We start from the raw sequence: 23,758 nt of genomic DNA, 5'->3' as shown, positions 1-23,758 counted from the left end.
AAGATATTGTATCATTGAGGAAGCATCTCAAACTGCCTTCTACAAAGGACCGTCAGACCAAGGAGATAGCAGAAAGTGAGCAGCACAAGGAAGAAATGCTCAAAATGATCATTGAGCAAAATGTATAGATAAAGACCATGGAGGAGAAAATTGAGAAATTGCTTTAGGAAAAGTTGAAATTTACTCAGTCAACTATAGCTCCCATCACAACTATTCCTATTACAGTGTCCAGAACAGTAGGGGAATCTACATCAGCCAAAGCAGAATATACATCAACATCAGGGGGTTTGAATAAACTCTTACAGGAGCTGACTCACCAAAAACAAGAAAATGAAACTCTTCATAATAAATTTAAGAATCTGGAAGCTCAGGAGATAAAAAATGACACTCTATATGTTGAAGAAATGCAAAAGACCCACAAGTTAAACAGAAGAATAGAAGAGTTACAGAGTGATTCATTAATGGCTTGAACCTTGGCCCAAGCCAAGGAGATCATTTGTGAAGATATTAGTCAAGCCATAACTAAAGTATGGCCCTCCATTTAGATCATTTTTTAGCAAGAGGAACTTATAAACAGATGTTAGATAGTTATTGATGAAGTGAAGCAACTTCTTAAAGACAAACCAAGTGAAGCTACAGACATGATCAAATTCATTAATTCAAAAACTAGGGCCGAGTTGGAACAAATTAAGATTTTGGACATAACAGAAACCATTTTGGAGATCAAGAAGGTTTTGCAGAAAATGAACCTTATGACTCAGTGAAAAACTAAGTGCCAAACCTTGAAGATTTATGTCCAAAGATTTCATTTTAAGTTTAATTTACTCAATCATAGAGGATTGCCAGGATTAGCAGCCCCAAATGACAGGTTGATCAGCTTGGAGGAATATTGCCAAAAGATTTATACTATAGCAACTGATAAAGCAAATTTTGCAGGCATAAAGGGTCATATTACATGAAAACAAATGTTAGAAGATTTAGATTTTGACTTGCCTATTAAGCATGAGATTAAACACAATTTTGTAAATAAGCCCACTTTTGAGAAGTATACCGAGGTTGATGAAGTTTACAGAAATTGGTAAATCTTGTTATACCAAGTGAAGACAGATGGGCTCACTTGTGTAAATTTATTGAACTTTCATCAACAACTAAAAGACAACTGGGCATCACTTTTTGGGGACCACATCGTCAATAAATTCCTAAGGCATAGTGCCAACACTTAGCAATTTTGAAATTCCTACAATTTTGTACTATTTTTGTATTTTTGTTTTGAAAATATCTAGAATAATTTTTTGTATAAATAACTCCTCCTTCGAGTTATTGAGGGTTGAACCCTTGGATGAGCTTTGAGAACGGAATTGTAACCGAGTTGGAGATTTGTTTCAAGTTAATGAAAGGAATCTAAATTTGCCTTCTATAGTTTGTCTCCTAGTAAGTTTTTCATATGTGTTTATTTCATTATGTCTTTCTTCATATATTTAAGTATTTATGCAGAGATATGGGTAAGATCATACTGAGTATCAGTTAGTCTTAAATCCCCTGTGAAGTTATAAACAATAACTAGGGACTAGTTTATAAGACTATTTATTATTATAACTCCTCTATATCAATTAATTTTCACACCCATCTGCATTCGTTTAAATATATTTTGTTCTATAGGAAATGTTGTTTTCCTGTATTCTTTTCTTATAACCAATGAAATATTCTGTCTGAATATTTAGCAAGTTATATTTCAACATGATTCTGCTATTCACTCATTTTAAATCAATTAACTATAGCTAGACAAATAGCAGCCCTTTCATCCAACTTAGTAATTGTTAAAGCTTAAGCACCTGTTTTCAAATGATTCATAACATTGGTCATCCAAAAACATTAAAAACAAAATCAAAACATTTTAGATGCTCTGGCATGACTAACTGACCTAGATTCGTCTCAGAGGACAACAAAACCTATATAGGTTCTACCCAAATTCTATCTTGATTTTTATTGGAATTTCCAGATAGTAATTCTTCCCAACTTTGTTGTGCAATTGTATTTAAAAAACACACCCATTCAAAGACTAAATTTCATATTAATTCCAGATTTCATACATAACCAGAATTATTCAAACAATCATGCATGTAGATAATTCATACATAGAAAGTATGAAACTCTATTCCATTAGTTTAAAATCAATACATACAAAAATACGCAGAAACTCTCTTCCTCTCTTGGCCTGATTCTACATTCGTTTGTCCATTAGCTTTTCTCTTAGGCTTACATTGACTAAATACAACTTTAGAAGAAAAATAGATTTCCCTATATCCTTAAATCACTCCCTGATTTATTCCCTAAAGCTCTCATTCTTTTCAAGGCAACTTTGTTTTTTCCTTATGGACAAAGTCTCACCTACCCATAGCTTTTCTAAAACTATGACTCATCTAGATCTAAAACTCATAAAATATCTCAACTTGGAAAATTCACTTTATTTACGTAGAATATTATAAATTCTTCTAAAAAATGAAGACCCCTTCTTGAAGCTTTGTTACATCAATGACTTGGTGGCTTGGATGCTCTAATTCTCTTGCATTAGACTCCCAAGCTAAAAAAACTTCATGATCTCTGGTCATGTGTCATTAATGTTTGAATCCTCCGAGATTCGAAATGTTGACTTGCAATTGTCCATTCTTTATTTCATGTTGTTTTCCTACTGTTGATGTTTCCTTCGATTCTCCGAGCTTCCAAATTTTATGTTGTTCTCATCCACTTTCCTTGTTGGTATAAAGCTTCTCAGTTAGTTGTACTTTGTTGTTAGCTATCCTTTTCCTCTTTTTCTACCCTCTCCTGATCATCCTCTTCATCAACATACACAACCCATGAATTTCATCATCCAACTTTGTCCTTGAATGCTAAAACTTGCTAGCATATCTTACTTGCTATTGCACATCTTCTTTGTGCATAAGAGTTTCAAGACTATTATCAAATTCCAGTTTCTAAACCTGCTTCACTATCTGCTGCTCATGCCTTGCAGCTTCCTTTTTATTATTTTATTTCAAGAAAAATTCCCCTTATTCCAACTTCAATTTTTCATATTGAATATGCACCTTCTAACTTTCTAATTTCTCCTCTAAGAAATTCAATTCTTCAAACAAATCAGTAAAATTATATTGTACTGGATTTATAGTCATCATGTCATAATCAACATTTGTATCCTTTACCAACCATTCCTCTAAGATATTTTCTTCTTCCTCACAACCTATATCTCTTTCCTCTGGCATAAGACCTTCATCATCCCTTATGAGCATTGCATTTGTATGTTTTTCTTCATCATTGTCCTCCTTTTGGCTATCTTCCTGACTCAATTTTGTCAAGTTCACTATAGTAATAGGCTCCTACAAATGCATTTCTTTAAGTATTTGAACATACACCCCTTCTTCTTCTTCACGTGGAACATAATTCAAATTATACTTTTTCTCTATCTCTTTGACAATTGTAGATGATTTTCCATCTTCATCAAAACTTGCAACTATAAACAATTTGTTAGATTTAAAATTGTAATTCTATGTGGCCTCATTTGATGTTTCAAACATAAAATCCTCATACTGATATGAAATTTCATAGTAGTTCACGAGACTTGCAGTAAGTCTCTCATTCTCTTCATCCTGCTGTCCAAGGATGTCTCCTTGCTTTGGTATATAAAATTTGACCCATCAAGGTTCTTTGCCTTTGAAGAGAGAAACTAAAGAATATTTCTAGAATTTTTAAATCAAGTCTTGTGAAATGCATCATCAGAAAAACATTTAAGCTAAACATTACAAAATCAGAACCCTCGTTCTATGGTCAGACCAAGCCACTAAGAGACAAACCTTGAAGAGAAGAGAAAACATAAAAAAAATTGTTACATTGTTACACCAAAATACAAAAATTTGGCTTGTCCTCGAGTCACGCAGTCCTTATTCTAACCCCATGGATCTGGAACCTTCGTCCTTACTGAGCTTGTCTTCTTTCTCTTAGTACAGTAGGCGTAGGAGTAAATAGGGATCTTGGTTGCCTTATAACTTTTCAAACCGACTAGGAGGGGTTAGCCACATCCCCCTCCCCATAGCAGTGCTCTCCAAAAGAGAAACATGACCACCATTGTTTCTCTAGGTCCAGGTCCCATGCCTATCCCTCGCTATTGTCTTTTCTTCATGTTGTACCTGCTCCTTCCTTTCGCAGGTAGTGGAAAATATTTGTTCTTCCTTCCTTCTTCAAGATACTCTGAGGGTTAGTGGGGCAGGGTGGCTCATACTTTTTCAATGATCCATCCCATTTTCTCAAAGTGATTCCAGCTCCTTCTACCCGCCAGAACAAGGATTCTTCCTAATTTCAAGTAACAGTTAGGGGTAAGGTCCCCCTGTCCTACCATTAAGAAATAGGGAAGAATCCCTTCCTACTGCTACAACTTCTAAGGTGGGAACTGTCTTGACATAGTTTCACCATATGGACTCACAAATCTTCCATTAAGGGGTGTCAAACTACACCTACTATTGAGAATATAGCATCACTTGAGAACCATATATGTAAGTGGAGGGATCCCTCCCTAGTCCTGACCACCCATCCCAACTTAACCACTTTCCATGGAAAAATTATTCTTTTATGTATCTAGTGCTTCCAAATCTTCTGATGTAGCCTCTTCTTCCATAACCATGTCACCTCACCATGGCCACTCCTTGAGGCCCCTTCTCTCATCATTTCCTCAATATCTTTCAATTCTCCTTCAGCTCCCTCTATGATATCCCTCATACTCCTTTTCTTTTGGGCCACTCTTACAGTCCTTCTCCTGGTTCCAACTTAAACTACCCTCGTCTCCTCTAACCCTCTATTACTCAAAGAATTACTTTCAACAATTATTTCCTTAATCATCCCTTGGGTGGTATTTTATAGTGTTTCACACTTCCCACTCGTTCGTCATGGTTGCTTGTGACCTTGACTCTGCCATTATCCACCATTATGGTTTTATGATCATAATCACTCTGAGCCTACACAAACCTGATTTACAATCTTCCTTTGGATCAACTCGATACAATGGTTCACATGTGCTACCTCTCTCATCCCAACCAGTCTCAACTTATTTTATCTTTTTACCTTGGTATTAGCCTCATTAGTCTTCACCACCTTGGAATTCCAAGGTTTAATTTGAAAACTGGCATATCTTCTACAACAAAAAATTGATTTAGTAATCTTCACAACTTCTTTCATTCGCTTCAACGAATATTATGACGCATGGAATGAATGTTTTGGTGCAACTCCCATCACACAATCTTGTCATTCATATGATTTTTTGAGCCTTCACATGTTAAAGTATGTCGCCACGGGTGCAACTGGTCCAGAAGCTTGTGACTCCTTCCCTTAATTTTGTTGAATATTTTTCATTTAAATACTTAATTATCTTCTTGGCCTTGAGTGATTCTTTTCGTACTTTTTTCTTGCATAGATCAATGCTCACTTTGTATCCCTTGTCATAATCTTCTACTGTGAAATTATATGAATATATTCCCATATAGAATGAATTTCTTAAATAATGTCCTCCCAAAAAATTTATCTAGCCTCAATTAAAGAAATATTACCTTTCAACTTGGTTTTCAGCTCTCTAATTTCATCTTGACCTGCCTTATACTTATTGGTAAGTTGATTGTTATTTTCATTTGCTATGTTTAGCTGCTTCTCCTCTACATTCAACTACTCCCTTACAACAACCAAATAATATTGGGTTTTCTTTAGTTCAACTTATGAAATTCTAATCTCTGCCATAACCTTTGTCAATTTTTTGAGGGGTCATCTGATTTAGCTGGAACCACAATGGTGAAAACATGGTTTTTAATTGACTGTTGTAGGATCTACACTTTTTCATGTAGAATAGCAATCTCTTTGTTTCTGTCAACTAATTATCCTATCAATAGTTCTTCCTCTTTTTCAACTTGAGCCAACTAAGTTGTTTGAGCATTCTTAGTCCTGTTAGCTCTGCTACATAATCAGGATTTTCTAAAGCTGGGGGCCACTTTGTCCATGGTCATGCTAAAAAAGGGGGCTTATAATGGTTACCCTCACCTTCCCCTCTACCTCTCTCAACCTCCTTTTGTCTTAACTTCCCGTGCTTATGTTGAAAATCATATTAAAAATCTCTTTTCAAATCCCCAGGCATCAATACACAAAACCTTATAAAAACCCGCACCCGCATGACCACCCACCTTCACAAACGCCGCTCTCTGCTACCCCCGACCCAAACGTTTCCCGTCATATCAAGCGAAAACCGTGCGATCAAATCTACACCATCCAATCACCTCTGCCACGATTGGACAGTGATCGCTTTCCCCGCTCCCGCGAACCAACTGTACGTTAACTCGCGATAAAAAGTGGTTTCCATGTTTCCCTATCGCCACACATCATGCGATGAATGGGATCGCTCCCCCTCATATGATTACCGCCCGACCCTCGATAGCGGTGCGAGCAATACCGCTTACCGCTCAAGCCCGCTCTTCCCGCCCGATAAACTCCGTGCATTTTCAGCGCCCGACAACCGTTAGATCTTCCCGCCCGAGATCCAACGGCCTGCGATCATCTTCCGCCTCGCTTCCTAATAGTCCCCACCAAGTCGTATCCGCTGTCGATCCGCCCAATCCAACAGTCGATTATTCCCCTCGATCCACCCAATCCAACGGTTGATTATTCCCCTCGATCCGACCCGACTATCCACGTCCATAACCATTCCATACTCCCGAAAGGACGAAGGTGGCAAGCATCCAGTACTCGGCGCAATAGCTCCTCAACAACCGCATTCAACAGGAAGGATGGCTGAGAAGAAAAAGGACAAGCCTCGAGTAGTTAAATGCATTTATCAGTTGTGGAATTTCATCCATACGACACTCCACCTGCCCGAGAAGGACAGCAGAGCACCTGAGAACATCGGATTTGTTCACTAAAGCAGGCAAATTGCACCAGAAACTCCATCAGGCAGTTAAAGCAGTTGGTGGTCAATTATGACCCCTCCGCACCTAGAATGATAGAATGCCTTTGTAATGAAACTCTTTATATACCCAGAAAATAGATGTAATCAGGGTTGATGGTTGTTTTGATGTAAGGTTCAACTTCTGGAGATTGTAACTGCTTTGATACTTGCAGTGTCTCATCTTCATTTTCAGCTAATTCAAGCTTCTTTTGCTGTTAATTTCTCACTTTCCATTTCTATTATGTTCGTGCTTGATATGCATTTTTCCTGAACTCTTGATGTTTAGCATTAGAGGAGCTGTCATCCTACCCCTGTGTTTAAATCTTGCATGTATCAGTGAATGTGTTAATCATATTTCTTTTCACTTAGTGACAGAGAGCTGTCATCCTATCTGTACACGAGGGAATTAGATTTGTAGACCCTTTTACTGGTTGCAGCCGGCCATCACAGGGTCATGTGCATCTGCTAGTGTGGTCAGTATTCTCCATATTCACCCAATCCTTAAACTATGAGTAATTGGTGGTCTAAAGCCTTATAGTTTGGGGGTGTTCACGCATGTCTGGAGTCAAGCAAAGTAGTAGTGGTTATCTGGCTTGAACAAGCATCATTCCTTCCATTCATCCATTTCCAACATTGAGTTGACTTTGTAATGTTCCCGAGCATCTCCGAGCTACAACCTAGGAGAGTTTCTTGGGGTGACAACAAGTCCCAGGAAATTTCAACTTATTCCTTAATGATAGCACCTCATATTTTTTATTCTACAATAGTGTATTGACGTTGTGTTTCCATACTAATTCTCATTTTATAACTCATTTCCTTAATTTGTTGATAATTCTTCTGTAAATTTTCAAGTGAAGAAGGAGTCTCTTTTATTGTGAATGTTTCCAAATCAATGGAGATAGAACAAGAAGCGGTGTGCCCTAAATTTCTCACTGCATTTGAAAAATAGGCTCATTTGAAGGTCCTTCTGTTAGTTTGATTTATATGTCTTCTTCATCCTCTATTTGAATTTTAATCTTCTTCTGTGACTGGGAATCCTCCATCTCAACGTCTATCTATTTAGGAGCAGTCTTCTTCAAACTCTTCAATTTTACCATAGGGGTTTCAACATCCATTCTTTATTGCACCCTGTCACATGGCCAAGTTTCTTGATTTTCGATTTCTCAATTTCTGGTATGCTTTCATCAATATAACGTGCATAACTAATTTCCACCCTTTTATTAGAAATTATAGCATGAGGGTCATATTGTCACTTTTCCACTTTCTCAAAACCAAACTCCTTCATCATCACTTCCACCTGTGTAAGGGCTTGTCTAATGTTTACAATAAATGGTCCGACAATCCTCTCTAGCTTGAAAATATACCCTTTTCGTGTAGGAACAAAATGTGCCTGGTCAACATTGAGGCTTTACCTTATAAATTCAAGAGGAAATATCCTCATAGGAAAAAAGACTAGCCTTGAAATGAAGGTTGGGAATGCATTTTTGTGAAGCAAATCAAAATTGCCTTGATTCACTACAATGCACTCCCACTCTTCATTTATTGGCCAAAGGGATTGATTCAAATTGTAGAGTGTTTATTTAATTATTTTACACACTTTTGCATTGTTATATATTTACTTTGAGTTTAAATATTTATACTTCATATTTCCTACAACATTCTAAGTTTTGCTATGACTTGTCTTATGTGAAAGTTGTGTATAAGTGGGAAACATAGATATGTAGGATACTTTTCAGACATGATGCAAAGTTATATCCTAAGGTTAGGAATTTTCCAGTCATGTCCCATTTCAAATTTCATTACCAACAGTGTAATTGATTTGGCATGGGAGTGCATATATGTTCCGACTACGATCATTGGCAGATATGATCAATTGTTATTCCAACAGACTCGGATTTTAGTGTATAAAATTTCCTTTATGAAAATGACTATGTTATGTTTCATAAAATGGTTTTATATTTATGTTAGAATGATCATTATCGCATATTCAATTAAGTACAAGTCCTGGTGTACTTTTATTTGAGGCACACAAACCTTGACTTTAAACCTACGAAATTGATCCAATTTTCCATATTCTTGCACAATATAATTTTTAGTGTGAAAAAATATTGTTAATTATGAGTAAAAAATTACTCTCCACATTGAATCATTTGATTTGGCCTTGGAATGAAATTTGGGTATGCATTTTTTTGAAGCAGCCCAAAATTCCCTTGCTTCATTAAAATGCATGCTCGAGCTTCATTTATTGGCCAGTATGATTGATTAAAATTGTAGTGTTTATTTAATGATTTTACACACTTTTTCATTTTTATATCTTTACTTTGAGCTTAAATATTTCTACTTCATACAACATTCTAAGTTTTTCTTCAACTTGCCTTATATGAAAGTTGTGTATAAGTGGGAAACATAGTTATGTAGGATATTTGTTAGACATGATGTAAGGTTATATCCTAAGTTTAGGAATTGTCCAATCATGTGTCATTTCAAATTTCATTACTGAGATTGTAATTGGTTTGGTCTGGGAGTGCATATTTGTTCTGATTGTGATCATTGGAAGATATGATCAATTGTTATTTTGACATACTTGGATTTCAGTGTATAAAATTTCCTTGATGAAAAAGATTATGCTATGTTGCATAAAATGGTTTTATATTTAGGTTGGAATGATTATTGTTGCATAGTCAATTAAGTACAAGTCTTGGTGTGCATTTATTTGAGGCACACAGACCTTGACTTTAACCCTACGAAATCGATCCAATTTGGCATATTCTTGCACAACATAAATTTTCTTGTGCAAAATTATTGTTAATTATGAGTCAAGAAGTACTCTCCAAATTGAATCATTCAATTTTGCCTTGAAATGAAGGTTGGGCGTGCAGTTTTGTGAAGCGTCCCAAATTTTCCTTACTTCACTAAAATGCACACCTAGGATTCATTTATTGGCCAATCTGATTGATTAAAATTGTAGAGTATTTATTTAATTATTTTACACACTTTTGCATTGTTATATCTTTACTTTCAGCTTAAATATTTATACTTCAAATTTCATACAACATTCTAGGTTTCACTTTGATTTGCCTTATGTGAAAGTTGTGTATAAGTGGGAAATATAGTTATGTGGGATATTTGTCAGACATGATGCAAGGTTATATCATAAAGTTAGGAATTGTCCAATAATTACATTACATTACCAAGAGTGTAATTGCTTGGCCTGGGAGTGCATATTAATTTTTTCCAACTGTGATCATTGGCAGATATGATCAATTGTATTTCTAGAAGATTTTGATTTCAATGTATAACATTTCCTTTATTAAAATGAATATGTTATGTTGCATAAAATGGTCTTATATTTAGGTTGGAATGATTATTATCATGCAGTCAATCAAGTACAAGTCCCGATGTGCTTTTATTTGAGGCACACAAACCTTGACTTTAACCCTAAGCAATCGATCTAAATTGGAATATTCTTGCACAACAAAAGTTTCTATGTGAAAAAATAATGTTAATTATGAGTAAAAAACTACTCTCCAAGTTGAATCATTCGATTTTTCCTTGAAATGAACGTTAGGTGTGAATTTTGGAAAACAGACCAAAATTTCCTTGCTTCACTAAAATGCACACCCAAACTTCATTTATTGGCCAGTCTGATTAATTCAAATTGTAGAGTGTTTATTTAATTATTTTACAAACTTTTCAATTATTATATGTTTACTTTAACACTTAAATAATTATTCTTTAGATTTCATACAACATTCCAAGTTTTGCTTCAACTTGCATTATGTGAAAGTTGTGCATAGGTTTTTCTTCAACTTGTTGTTGGGTAGAACAATTGTCCTTTTAATTCAGAGCAATAGTTCCAACTCTTCACATTAATTGTCAATCCAGGTAGGTTTTGTTATTTCAAGGCTATTATGAAAAATATATGAAAGGGAAAATGATGACTATTGTTAATGAATCTCAAACTCAATCATTGTAATCACATTATCATCAATTCAACACTCTAGTTGTCACACTCTCAAACCTTGTTCACACTCTCAAGAAATAAACACATAATGAAGAATAAAACCACTATGTCATACTGCCACTCTTATTCATAAAACAAGAGCACTCCTGGAAACCATTCTCTCAACAAATGTTGAAACACACATTCAAATGAAATGAGCACACAATCAAACTGTAATGGGAATTAAATAACTATCACACTAACAAAGGGATCGGTCTAGGACCTATGCTATTACAAAATACAGAGGTTGGTATTCTACAATCATTAAAACATCAATAAGACTAATAATAATAGTAACAACAATCACACATGAATTAGAACTAAGAGAAAATAAATCAAACAACTATAGTACCTTCCTAACTAGTGATCCCTACTAAGAAGAAGTTCCTTTCCTTCCTAGTAGGGGCTGGTACACTACACAACACACAAGCTAGTTAACAGAAAGGTATGGTGCCATTCCACGCTCTACTAATGTTTGTTAGAATTGTTGCATGTTTTAGATCATTGGAATGACATCTTAGTTGTAACTTAATTGAAACTGTATTATGGTATATATGTGCACTTTGATATGATGTAATATCATTATGGTTTTCTTTCATGTATTGTAATTTAGAAATATGCCAGAAATATTAAATATTGCATGAAATAAATAATAACTTTTCATTCTGAATGTTTTCGTTTTGGTATAACACTTCTTTCAGAAGATCCAGTTGAACCTGAAATCGATCCAGATTATGTTAGGTCTGGTTCAGACACTCAAGACAAAGGAAATGAGGTAGATGGAGAAGACAATGAGGCAAATGATAACAATGATGAAAGTGATGATGATGATGATGATGAGAAATATTCTGGTAGTAGCCAGTGACATTGATCATATAGACTCCATCATGGCTTATTGTTGATAAATCATTGTGATGCCTCTTTTCATGTTTATTATCATATGTATCATTTTCACCTGCAGTATCATATTGAGTTGTATCATTTTGACATGTCTCATTTTGACTTATATCATTTGGTCATGTATTATCTAGGCATGCCTTATGTGTAGCTCATTATGGACCAACAATTTTATTTATTAATAATATAAAAATACAGGTTATAGTTAAAAATAAATAAATCATCTTGTTATTTTATTCCAATGTTGTGGTATGGTCTATAACTATAATAAACCTTAAAGATATATGCTCTAGAAATATCTATGATGTGGATTTGGGCTTGCATTATGTGTGGCTAGTCACCACGAGCAATTTTGTTGATTAATAATATAAACTTATTGGTTATAGCTAAAAAAATTGTTGTTAGTTTGTATGGATGTCCAAATCCCTAAAAATTCTTTATAAGTGGTATGCTATAAAATATTTCAAATGCATTATGACTTACTCTATAATCATAGAAGCTATTTGAGGTATGCCATACTTAACTAATTTAATTGAAATAAAAATTATTAAATTAATAAATGGAAGCTCTAAATGAAGCATCTTGAGTTGTTAAAATGGAAGCAGAATGTGGTTGTAAAATGGAAGTAAAATTCAACATTAAATTGGAAGCCATACTTGGAGCTATTATTGGCTCTAAATAGGAAGCTCAATTGATTACTTAATAGGAAGCTAATTCAGAAGCAAATCCCAACACTAAAAGGAAGAAAACCCTAGACCTTAAAAAGAAGCAAACCTAGGCACTAAAAAAAAGCAAACCATGAGGCTAACAGGGAAGGAATTCTAAAAGCAAAAAAGGAAGCAACAATGGAAGTCAAACTAGTAGCACACCAAAAGAAAAAATTGGAATTACCTAAGAATAAAAAAAAATCGACTTAGGTAGCAAACCAAGAAGTACTAATGGAAGCAATAATAGCAACCCAACTGGGCGTTACTTGAGAAGAAAAAACCTAAGCAATTCAGGTACGAAAAAAGGAAGTAATTATGGAAGCAAAACTTGGTGTTGCCTGAGAGGCAAAAACAAAAGCATTTCAAGTAGCAAACAAGGAAGTAATAATGGAAGCAACATTAGAAGCCAAACTTCACATTCCCAATAAAACAAACAAATAAACCATTTAGCTAGCAAACCAAGAAGCAATAATAGAAGAAATATTAGAAGCAATAAAAGACGCTATAATGGAAGCCATATTAGAAGCTAGAAGATGCCATAATGTTATGCAACCATATCAAAAAATAGAATAAAATATAGATCGACGACTTGAAAATTATCCTCTTCAAGGGGGAAACCTCCTTTACATCACATAAATGAACAATTCATGGATGATAAAAATGAAGAGACCTCCTTGGTATATATAGGAGTCTAAGGGGTCAAAATATAATAAGAGCCTACATAACAATAATAATGTAAGTGCACAAAAATAACAATAGTGGGATTCTATAGGGCACAATAATAACAATATGGGGGCTACATGGGCACAATAATAACAATAAGGGGGCTACACTAACAATAAAAATAAGGAGGCTACACTAGTATTATAGGGACCTAACATGCCCCTTTCCTTCAAAAAAAGTGTTGTCCTCAATGCTTGAGTAGTTCTAGATGTTTCTGTATAAAATTCTCATCCTCCCATGTGGAATCTTCAGCAGATAAGTTCTTCCACTTATTGAGATACTTTGAAATTGAACGATTTTGTAGTTATTGGGTTCTTGTTTCTGTGTCTGCTTCAAGCTCCAATATGATATTTCCTTCCTCGTCAAGTTCTAGGAATATTGTTTGAATTGGGAGCTTATCATTGATAACCTTCTTTAAGCATGAAACATGGAAAACTGGATATACTCAGGAAGATGCAAGAAACTCCAATTTGTATGTCATAGTACCAATATTTTGTAGCACCTTGTAAGTACCATAGTACTTTGGTGATGGTTTATTATCCTTCTTAGCTTGCTTGAGGTACATTTGTTTGTATAGCTTTAGCAGTAAAAATACCTAGTTGTCTATGTCAAAACTTCTTTCATTGCGATGTTGATATGCTTGTTGTTTCATTTGATTCTACACTAGAGTGAAGTTATCCTTTAAGAGTTGGAGAACTTTTTGTTGATGCTTGATGTGATATTCCACTTATTGAACCTCAGAATTTCCTCTTAATGATGATGTGATGGATGGTGGATGATATCCATAAAGTGTGATAAATGGGGTCATTTTTGTTGCGGTATGGAAGGAAGTGTTATACCACCATTCAACCAGAGGTAACCATTTGAACCATTGTGTTTGTTTATCAAATACAAAGCAATGATGATATCCTTCCATAAATTTGTTAACTATCTCATTTTACCCAACAAATTGAAGATGATAAGATTAGCTATGAGGTAATTGAGTACTAAGACAAGAAAATAATTCCGTCCAAAAAATTTCATTGAAAATGGGATCTTTGTCACTTATAATAATTATTGGGTTTACTTGTAGATTTTGAATTGTTTCCATAAATGCAATAGCAACTATATTAGCTTTAAAGGGATGATATAATTCATAAAAGTGTGCATACTTGGTAAGTCTATCAACTGCCACCATGATGACACTCTTTCTTTCGAACTTCGATAAACATAAGATAAAAATTCATTAAGACCTCCTGTAACAACCCTGGTTAAAAATCCACGTAAAAAAATATAAGATCAAGGTCATGGGCCACGTATTCCAAGTTGAATGGTGGGAAAGACATCCTACTGTGGGTGTTCATTGGTTTATTATTGGTAAAGTAATTTGGCAAAGGCAATGACAAAGGCTTTGGAAAGGAAAAATGGAATTTTTGGCACATTTATTTATGAAATAATGGAAATTAGGTGAAAAGGAAGGTGGAAAGTCATAGGTTGCATGTGAGGATGAAATTGAAGGAAAATAATGAAAAATGAATAAAATAGAGGCCTCATTGATAAAAAGGCTTCTGAGGATCAGTTGGCAAGCTTTTGCTCAAGCTTGGCCAATGTAGCTTTTTTTCAATTCAATTTGGAGCTCTCATTCTATTCTCTCTCTTTCATACTCTTGGACACGTAGAGTTTTCTTGGAGTGCTCTTGGAGAGTGTGGCATACTTGGATGATTGTAGCAAGAAGGAAAAGGAAGGGAAAGAAAGCGCAAAAGGACATTAGGATCAACAGCTACAACAGGTTTTGCTTGTAGGTACCGAGTTGCATGTATATTTTCTTCACTAATTTTGGCATGCATGACATATGCATGTGGTTTCTTGGTTATGATCTTTCATTGGCAAGGAGGATTTCCTGGATTGATATTGGATTTTCCTAGCCTTTCCATTTTCTAGATAGCCATGGTGTTTTGGGTTCATTTTCCTTTTGTTTTTTGGTTGGTTCTCATGTTCCTTTAGTTGTGGGTTGAGTTACTACTTCCTGGAGCCTTGGTTGGGAAAACGCTCTAGAGCCCTATAACAACTTGGGTTGAGTTACTAGTCCTGGAGCCTTGGTTGGACAAACGCTTTAGGGCCCTTGGTGGGTTGAGTTACTAGTCATGGAGCATTGGTTGGACAAATGCTCTAGATTTCGATGAAAACTGTGGGTTGAGTTACTAGTCCTAAAAGCCTTGGTTGGAACAAACACTCTAGAGCCCTAGAAGGCTTGGGTAAAGACAATTCTGGTGATGGTTTGTGATGTCCAACCATGAGGTGGAATCGCTATTTGATGGTTTCAGGTGGTTTGGCCTTTCGAATCTCTGGTTCGGTTTTGATGGATTTTTCCATGAGATCCCACATTCATGCTTGGAATATGGTATGAGGGTGATTGGCTAAAGAGAGATTTGGCTCAGCCATGTCTATGGTTGGGTGGTTCATGGAAGTCCCAAATCTAGTTGGCCTTTACATCATGAATATCAGGTTATTTCTCCTTGTTAATTCATGAGTATTATACTGGTTTATATGTGGATTATGTGGTTGTTGTTTCCTTGGTATTTATGTTGTTATTATGTTGGTTATGAACATGTATTATAACAGTGGCTATGTATGGATCTCCTCATGTTTTTACTTGTAAATGAATTAACAATGTATCTATGGCCTAATAGATGAAATTGTAGCTAATGTGTTGAGGCACCAATGCTTCTTAGCAATTCTCAGATAAGTCTGAGACCCTTATGATCAATTCTACTGTTAAGACCTGTAGCTTTCATGTTGGTGACATGTTTGATGAAATACTTGTCATGGCTAGTAGGGGTCCAGTCTAGTCCTTGTTGATGTTTTGCAAATGCATCTTTGTTCCACTATGAAATTTCATTTTTTTAGGTGCCATTGAGTTCTAGGAAGTGACCTAGGCTCTGGGACTGAAAAAGTGGCACAAATCTCAGAGACGTGGGCACAACATTAGGGAAAAAAATCCCTAGAAGCTCCCTTTCCCTTGTTGTGGGGGCTTCTGGAGTCTCCCAGACACACCCTTTTGCATGTCAAGGGAGCATCCATGGGTTTGATGCACTAAAACTTCAATTGGTCTCAAGGGTTGGTTACCTGAGTGGTTGGGATGGCTCTTGGGAGTTATGTTGCTGATGTGGAAGTTCTGTGTGATGTGTTCCAATGGTTCCACTTCCTTAAATGAAACATAGGGAGTCGAATCATATCATAGTAACTTCTCATCACATGTTTACCCCGATTGGCCGATTACTTGGGTAGATGTGGGAGGAGGGTGTTACAAAGTGGTATCATAGTGGGTTGCACTCTCTTTGGGTCATATATGATACCACAGAGTGGTATCAAAGCAGATTTTTTTCTCTTTGGGTGGTGTCTAGTTTCATTTCTTTTTGTGTGATATCTGATACCACAGAGTGGTATCAGAGCATGGTTCACCCCTCGGACTCGATGGATGGTGTGTTATCCATGTATTCATGTCGATTGCATATGTGTTCCTTATGATCGTAGTCCATGTTCTTGTTGCATTTGCATGGTGTTGATCATGGTTGTAGTGATGTCACCATGTGAAGGTTGATGGTGTTGTTGTGGGATGTGTCGTCATGAGTGTATGGTTGTATATGCATTTGTTATGCATGTCAGTGTCTATATGTTGTTATGCATGCATTTTCATGGTGAAGGTTGTTGTGCATAACGTCATTGTATGCAATTAGGTCATCATGATGATATTGGAATGTTATGATGCTAATGTGTTGGATGAAATAAAGCAAGAGATGCAGATCATTAAATTGAAGTTGCAATAATGGACTTTAGGATAAGAGAAGATCATCATACATGTTTGTATGGTGGGCATGCAGGTATGTTGGTTAATGTTTGTTATAAGCATTAGGGTTACTGATATGCTTGTCATTCTATTATTATTATGGTTACATGTATGATAAATGCTAGTTAATTAGTGTAGTCATATGCACATGTGTCGGATAGTCATGAATGATAGTAACCTGTGGTTGTATGCATTGCTATTGTTTTTTTAGGATAGTTAACTTGATGATTACGTTATATGTTGTTGATGAAAATTTTATATGTTAACTTGTTATTTTTATATGTCAGTTAATGATTATGGTTATTGCATTAAGATCTTGATGCTATATGTATCATGCTGAATTGGATTGGCCTATGCAGATGGTTAGTGTTGGCTTAGTGGGTCCTGACCCAGGTTCAGACTTAATTGTGCCAAATAAAACCCTACACTACTTGCCCTTTCGGCATCAACCCGCATAGCGCAGGCTGAAGTCTCACCCAAAGTAGTATGGGGGGATGTTGGAACCAAGTTTCTGCATCCAAAGATCAGTGTGATATCTTTTATTGCCCTAGATCTGCCTTCGCGTAGACCTATAAGCCCCTAAGGCCTGGTATTGCAACTTCAATTAAAAGACCCTTAGACCTTTGCGAAGGTTTATGATAGGGTTTTGCGGACCCTTAACAGATAAAACATCCACTTACGCGCACCATAACACAACCCTAGATCTGAGTTCGCACAGATCTCCTTAATTATTTAATAAACACAACAACAAGTATTATAACGTTCGCGTAAATACTTCACATGCACTATGTACAATTAGCAAGACTTATCCAACAGAATCACGCATCAATACATCGATATTTCATAAATACATTTATTCCATCACAACATATATCGAAACATAAATAACAGAAGTAAACATATAAACACATGAATTTCTCCAATAGTCTTCTTTATTGATATTCAATACGATGTTACAGACTCAAAATTGCCCTACACACTCAGCTGTAGGGGTTTGCGCACTCAGTTGCAGACTCTACTCTAGGCCTCTATGCACTCAGCTGCAGAGCCTTTTCTTCCCCTACGACTCACTTCTCTGTGCTATCTTCTATTGACCCCTTACATCCATCATTTGTTACTTCTCTTAGACTCTCTAAGACACACCTATTTATAGATTTTCTTCATACAATCCCATGGTCCGCGGACCATGGCTAGATCTCAAAACCGAATTGACTTTACATAAACAAAAGGCTAAACCCCTTTTGACTTCTAACTCTCTACATGCTCCGCATCCACAATTTGCGGAGACTTTACATCTTTTTACCAAAATTTACATTAAAACTTGGGCTTTTAACCCCAAAACTGACCCAGAGGATCCCATCCCAATAGGCCCCCAACATAAATGTCGTGACTCACCCTCGAGTCACTCAGCTGGCGTGGTGATATTGCTGCGAAGACCCCTTAGCTCCACCTACACAACTGCTACCTCAGCAGCGCTCTGTGTCGCTGCCTGCTTGACTTCTTCAACGAGCTGCTCTGTATATGGTCCTTCTGCGCTCAGCTTGATCTTTTACTTTGTTTGCTGCAAGCCTGTCAACTTCTCCTGAATGTTAGTTTTTACTTGGTAATCTTCGTCTAACCAAGGTCCCAACCAGGCCTTAAGCACGACCTCCTTCTGTTGGGATGCTTCTACCTGTGCGTGGAGCTGCTTCCCCTCCTGCAACTTGGCGAGGCATTGTGCTGGAGCAATTGAGCGTGTCGTCGCCCAAACCTCATCATACTGCTTCTATAGCTCATGAACTTCTGTGTTCAGCATCTGTAGGGTTGGTTCTTTCTGCAAAGTTATTACTAATTGCATCGCCTATTCAAATAAGGCCAAGAAGTTAGTGACTGCGGCATCCAAAGTGGTCATTCCTTCTTTTATAGCGGCTCCGCGCTGCTCCCTGACCTCAGGTAGAGTCAAAGGCTGTGATTTGAGCTGCAGCTCTATGATTTTCATGTTGAGTTCAAATTGAACTCTCCCAACCTCTACCTTTGCCTCATGAATGCCTACAGCTAATTTTCAGATTTTGGCCTCTAGTTGTGTGTCCTCAGGTATGTGAAACTCTGACACTATTCTACATGCTTCTGCTACTGCAGCCGCCAGCTTGGAATCTTGTGCCTGGATAGTATCTCTCTCCTTCAGGGCCTATGTCTTCTTGGCGAATATTTGTTCATTGTTCACCCGGTGCTTGCTGATTAAACTGTGAGCGCGTTATTCCTGAGCTCTCAATTGCACTGTTACTCCTGTCTGTAGCGCATGAAGAAATTCATTTGGGAGCACTACAATGTTCAGTACGATGTCCTTAAGGGTGCTCAAAATAATGTGGTCATCGACCAATTCTGCTCGTAGGGACCCTTCTGGTAGCGCAACTAATCGAAGGTCCACTATCCTTACCAGTTCTGCAGCCTGACTTGTCCCCGGTGCTAGGCTCGTCTGTGTTGCGCTCGCTTGACCTGCGCCCACCTGTATTCTGCTAGTTTGGATCTGAAATTCACACAGATCCTTTTGGATGCTCCCCAACATCTGCATGTACTGTTGGTCGAATTGTTGTAGCAGCTCAGTTGTAGTATCCCATACTTTGTTGCCAATCTCATCGAGATTGCCCTCCATGAAGGTCATGGGATCCACATGCGTTTTATCCGACTTCTTCTTCTTGCGGGCACCCTCTTGCTGCTACTCTCTATGCTTCCTCAACCGAAATGGGGTGCTCTACCCCTCATCTCATCCATCGCCCTATTCTGATTGTTCTTCCTCCTTTGTCGCAGGCGAAGGGGACTTACCACTTCTCTGTGATTCGCGTTGCTCTTTCTCGGCCTACTCTTTTGCAACGCACTCCTTCTCATTCTGATCCTTTTCTGCAGCTTCCTTTTTCCACTGTGTGACCAACTTTTGCACAGCCTATTTTGTTGCATCCTTCCTCTTCTGCTCAGTCGACCTTCCCGCACCCTTACTAGTTACTGCATCCAAATCTAATGGGGCGCGCTAATCTGTTGGCCAGCGCTTGATCACCTCTTGTATGCCGTGATCTATAACTAGGTATGGTAAATCATGGCATTTCTGTTGCGGGTCTTTTTACACCTGAATGTAGATGCAGTGGAAGTTGGCTTTGAACGTGGCATACGACAACAACTTCTCATACAAGGTTGTGGACAACCTTGGCCGCTGATTGATGTCCATGCAGAAACTCATTTCCATCAAGACCCAAAAAATCTTTGTTTCTGTGACTCACGCGGGGTTCTTCATGGCCCAAAGGGAGGCGAACTGCACAGCCTCCGGCAATCCTTCCTTCACCGAAGGAAACTGGTTGTTCTCCGGTGGCTCCAATGCAACCAACATGATGGAGAGAAGAAAGCACACATAGTGGAAGGTTTTTCTCTCATCCTGGACCTCGCGAAAATTCTCAAGGAATTCACTACATAAGTACCACGACCAGTTAAACTACATGTGCTTTGTACATTGTGCAGCTAACAATACCACAGGCGTCGAAACCTCATCCGCATGACACTTCCTCATAACCTTTTTGACCAGTATTTGGGTAGCAGTTTTCACTGCGGGATCGTTGATAGACGTGATGGAATAGCCGCGCGACTTTTTCACAAGCTCAAAATCCTTTTTCATTTTATCCGCTAAGTTTTTTTCTCCTGCCTTTCCACCAAACTCCTTGGCAGGATTCAAGCCTTCATGTGCCAGGTGCGTGATCCTATGGATGACCATGTCCGTGATGGGTATAGGCACTCCTAGCCATAAGCACCCATTGTGCACAAGAGAGTAATTTTCGCACACAGGTGGTATTAATTGTAGTGTGGTGATAGTGGGGCACCCACAACAGGTTCAATAACCATGAATTTTCCACTCCGCGGATCCATTTCACCGTCTCCAACTCTGTGACACCTAAATTGCGGTAGTAAACACGCTTCATATGATTTCCAGTTGCTAGGTGTGGGAACCTCTCATTGTTTTCTAGGTCCCAATCCTCCATCTTTAGTAGGGAAATCCACGCGAGGTGCGGACCTTCAAAGGGAACCTGCTCTGGCAGCAGGGGCATAGAGATGACGAACTTGTCAGAATCCAGGTCCTTGGTGACCTTTGCCTTCCCTTTGCGTGGAGGGATGTAATTAGGTAACTTGGTAAAGGGCTCCACTCCCTGAGCATCAATGTCCTCGGTGCCCTATCCCTCCTCAGCCTCCAAATCAACAACCCTCTTGGGCTGCTTGTCCTTCTTCTACTTTTGAGTAGCAAAATGTTTTCTGGGTGACTTGCACACCGACAATGGATTCTTCTGCTTATCCTTCTTTGGCTTCTGGGTTTCTTTAACAGGTGTAGGCTTCAGCCTCGGTGACCTTGGCGTCGTAGGCACAGGTGCCAAAGCTTCCACACTCACAACCTCTGGAGCAGCTCCTTCCGATGCGACCTCTCCCCTAGTGCTCATAGTCTCAGCAGGGCTTGGTCCTAACATGGTTTCAAGGATAAACTTCTGGTTCAACTCTGGTAGATTGGCAAACGTAGGGCTCACGACCAAATCCTCAAAGAACGAGCGGCTCATAAGCAACAGACAACTCAGCTAAAAAATTCTAAGTGTGCAAAGTGTTCTCTGTTGGACCGGCACGCGTAATTTATAGGGTTTTTGAATTCAAATCCGACCATTCCCCCCAAAATTCAATCATTAATGTTGTTTTGGTGGAAGATATTCAAATATTTTAGCCTTAAATTCTGTCAGCCCACTCCTCTTAACCGTCTCTTGGCAGTCAAATCGTGAACAATGACTCCAATGGCCACTTTCCTGTTGTGCTGCACAACACCTCCCTTCGTAGCACAGCTCCCTGTGCGCAGCTTCTTATACTGAAACTTCATCATATTCCACGCAACCCATTTGTCGCATAGTCCTCTAATCCTGGAAGTGTAGTTTATAGTCCCGCACTCCCTTGCAACTGCCTGGAGCACTAAGACTGTCCTGTTGTCATATAGTCATTGAGTCGGATCCCCTGTATATGGTTTCAATCAGCTGCCATTCACCCTTCCCAGAAAAGGTTCTCCATTTAGCTTCGTGAGCTAAACTACGCCTCCATCTATAATCTTTTTGATAACATATGGCCCAAGCCACTGCATCTGAAATTTCCTCGGAAACTTAGTGAACTTGCTATCATAGAATAACACCAAATAATTTACCTTGAGCGTGCGCAACTTGATGTGTTCATCGTGTCATGCTTTTTCGTGCACCTTCTGTACTTGCTGATGGAATCCAACTAAGAATCTATCTTCCTCAAGCTCCATTAGTTGCACAAGCCCTCCTTCCAAGGCTTCGCGATCTACCATACCTGTGAAAACTGCTATACGTAGACTAGGCACAATATATTCCAGCGGCATCAGAACTTCTATGCCATAGATCAATTGAAAAGGTGTTTGACTTGTTAGTGTTTTTCAAGCAGTCCTATACGCCCATAACACTGCAGGTGCGCGCACATCCCAATCATTTCGTTGCGTGTTACAAATCTTCATCAGCGCGTCTCTAGGATCTTATTAAAGGCCTCAACTGTTCCATTAGCCTGAGGATGATACGATGTGCTTTTCTGATGATAAACCTGGAATTCTTCAGTCAATGCGCTGATCGTTTCATTTAGGAAGTGCGTACCACAGTCACTCATCAACAATTTTGGGCAGCCAAATCTTGTCAACACATACTCGAACAAGAATTTTGATGTTGTAGCCCCTGTACAATCCTTCACCGAATGTGCCTCCGCCCATCTGGTTAGATACTCCGCCGTAGTGATGATATAGCATGCACCTATCTTCTTTCCAGGGGGCTGAATTGGTCTAATGAAATCAACTGCCCGTTTTTCAAATGAATGCAATGATACTTAAGGATTCAGTGGCAACTCGTCCCTTCACGATGGTCTACCCATTCATTGACATGCATCACATGCCCTACAATATGAGTTTGAATCTTTATGCAGCGTAGCACACCACAGTCTCGCGCACAAAATCTTTTGTGTTGTCTCTTTTCCTGCATAATTTCCTCCCGCAACTCCTCCATGAGCTTCAGTGAGGATGCTATTTCGTTCAAAATTTGGCACATACCGTCGCAATATCTCGTCTGCACCCATCTTATATAAATGTTCTGCAATTATTGAGAAATCTTCCACGCGCACTACTAACTCTTTCTTTTGTTGACTGGTGTATCCTTCCAATACCGTTCATGTGGTCAAAAAGTGTATAATATCAGCAAAGTGGTTATCAGCTATGTGCAACGCGAAGAGTTGTGCATCAGGTAATCCTTCCTCCATATTAGTAGGCGCCTCGCCTATCTCGATCCATGAGAGATGGTCAAGTACTACATTCAACCTATCGGGCTTCACATTCACCTCAAAGTCATACTCCTAGAATAACAACAACCATCAGCAGATCTTCCCCCACAACACAGGCTTATTGACCAGGTATTTTAAGGCAGAATGATTTGTGTACATTTTGAAATGTCTGCCCAGAAAGTAGTGCCTGAACTTTTGAAGTGTGTACACCATAGCCAACCCTTCGCGCTCCGTTATTGAGTAATTCTTTTCAACTTTTGATCATTTTCTGCTTGCGAAGGCTATAGGGTGATCCATTTCTCCCTTCACCA

The 23,758-nt window shown here is 38.1% G+C and overlaps 1 protein-coding gene across 1 annotated transcript in view; it reads right to left on the bottom strand.

The window, feature by feature from the left end:
• Positions 1-3,086: 3,086 nt before the first annotated feature.
• The window catches only part of LOC149160816 (uncharacterized), a 58,466-nt gene continuing 37,794 nt past the window's right edge, over positions 3,087-23,758 (bottom strand). The window contains exon 4 of the mRNA XM_089434713.1: positions 3,087-3,371. Coding sequence (XP_089290839.1) covers positions 3,087-3,371 — 285 coding nt within the window. The remainder of the gene's footprint in view (positions 3,372-23,758) is intronic.

Source organism: Pinus tabuliformis, chromosome 5_2 (assembly GCF_031772625.1).
Source record: "Pinus tabuliformis cultivar Carrire ecotype Pingquan chromosome 5_2, CPIR1, whole genome shotgun sequence".
NCBI classification, from domain to species: domain Eukaryota; kingdom Viridiplantae; phylum Streptophyta; class Pinopsida; order Pinales; family Pinaceae; genus Pinus; species Pinus tabuliformis.
Note: the sequence above shows the minus strand (reverse complement) of the source record. Positions and strands in the feature narration are given on the sequence as shown.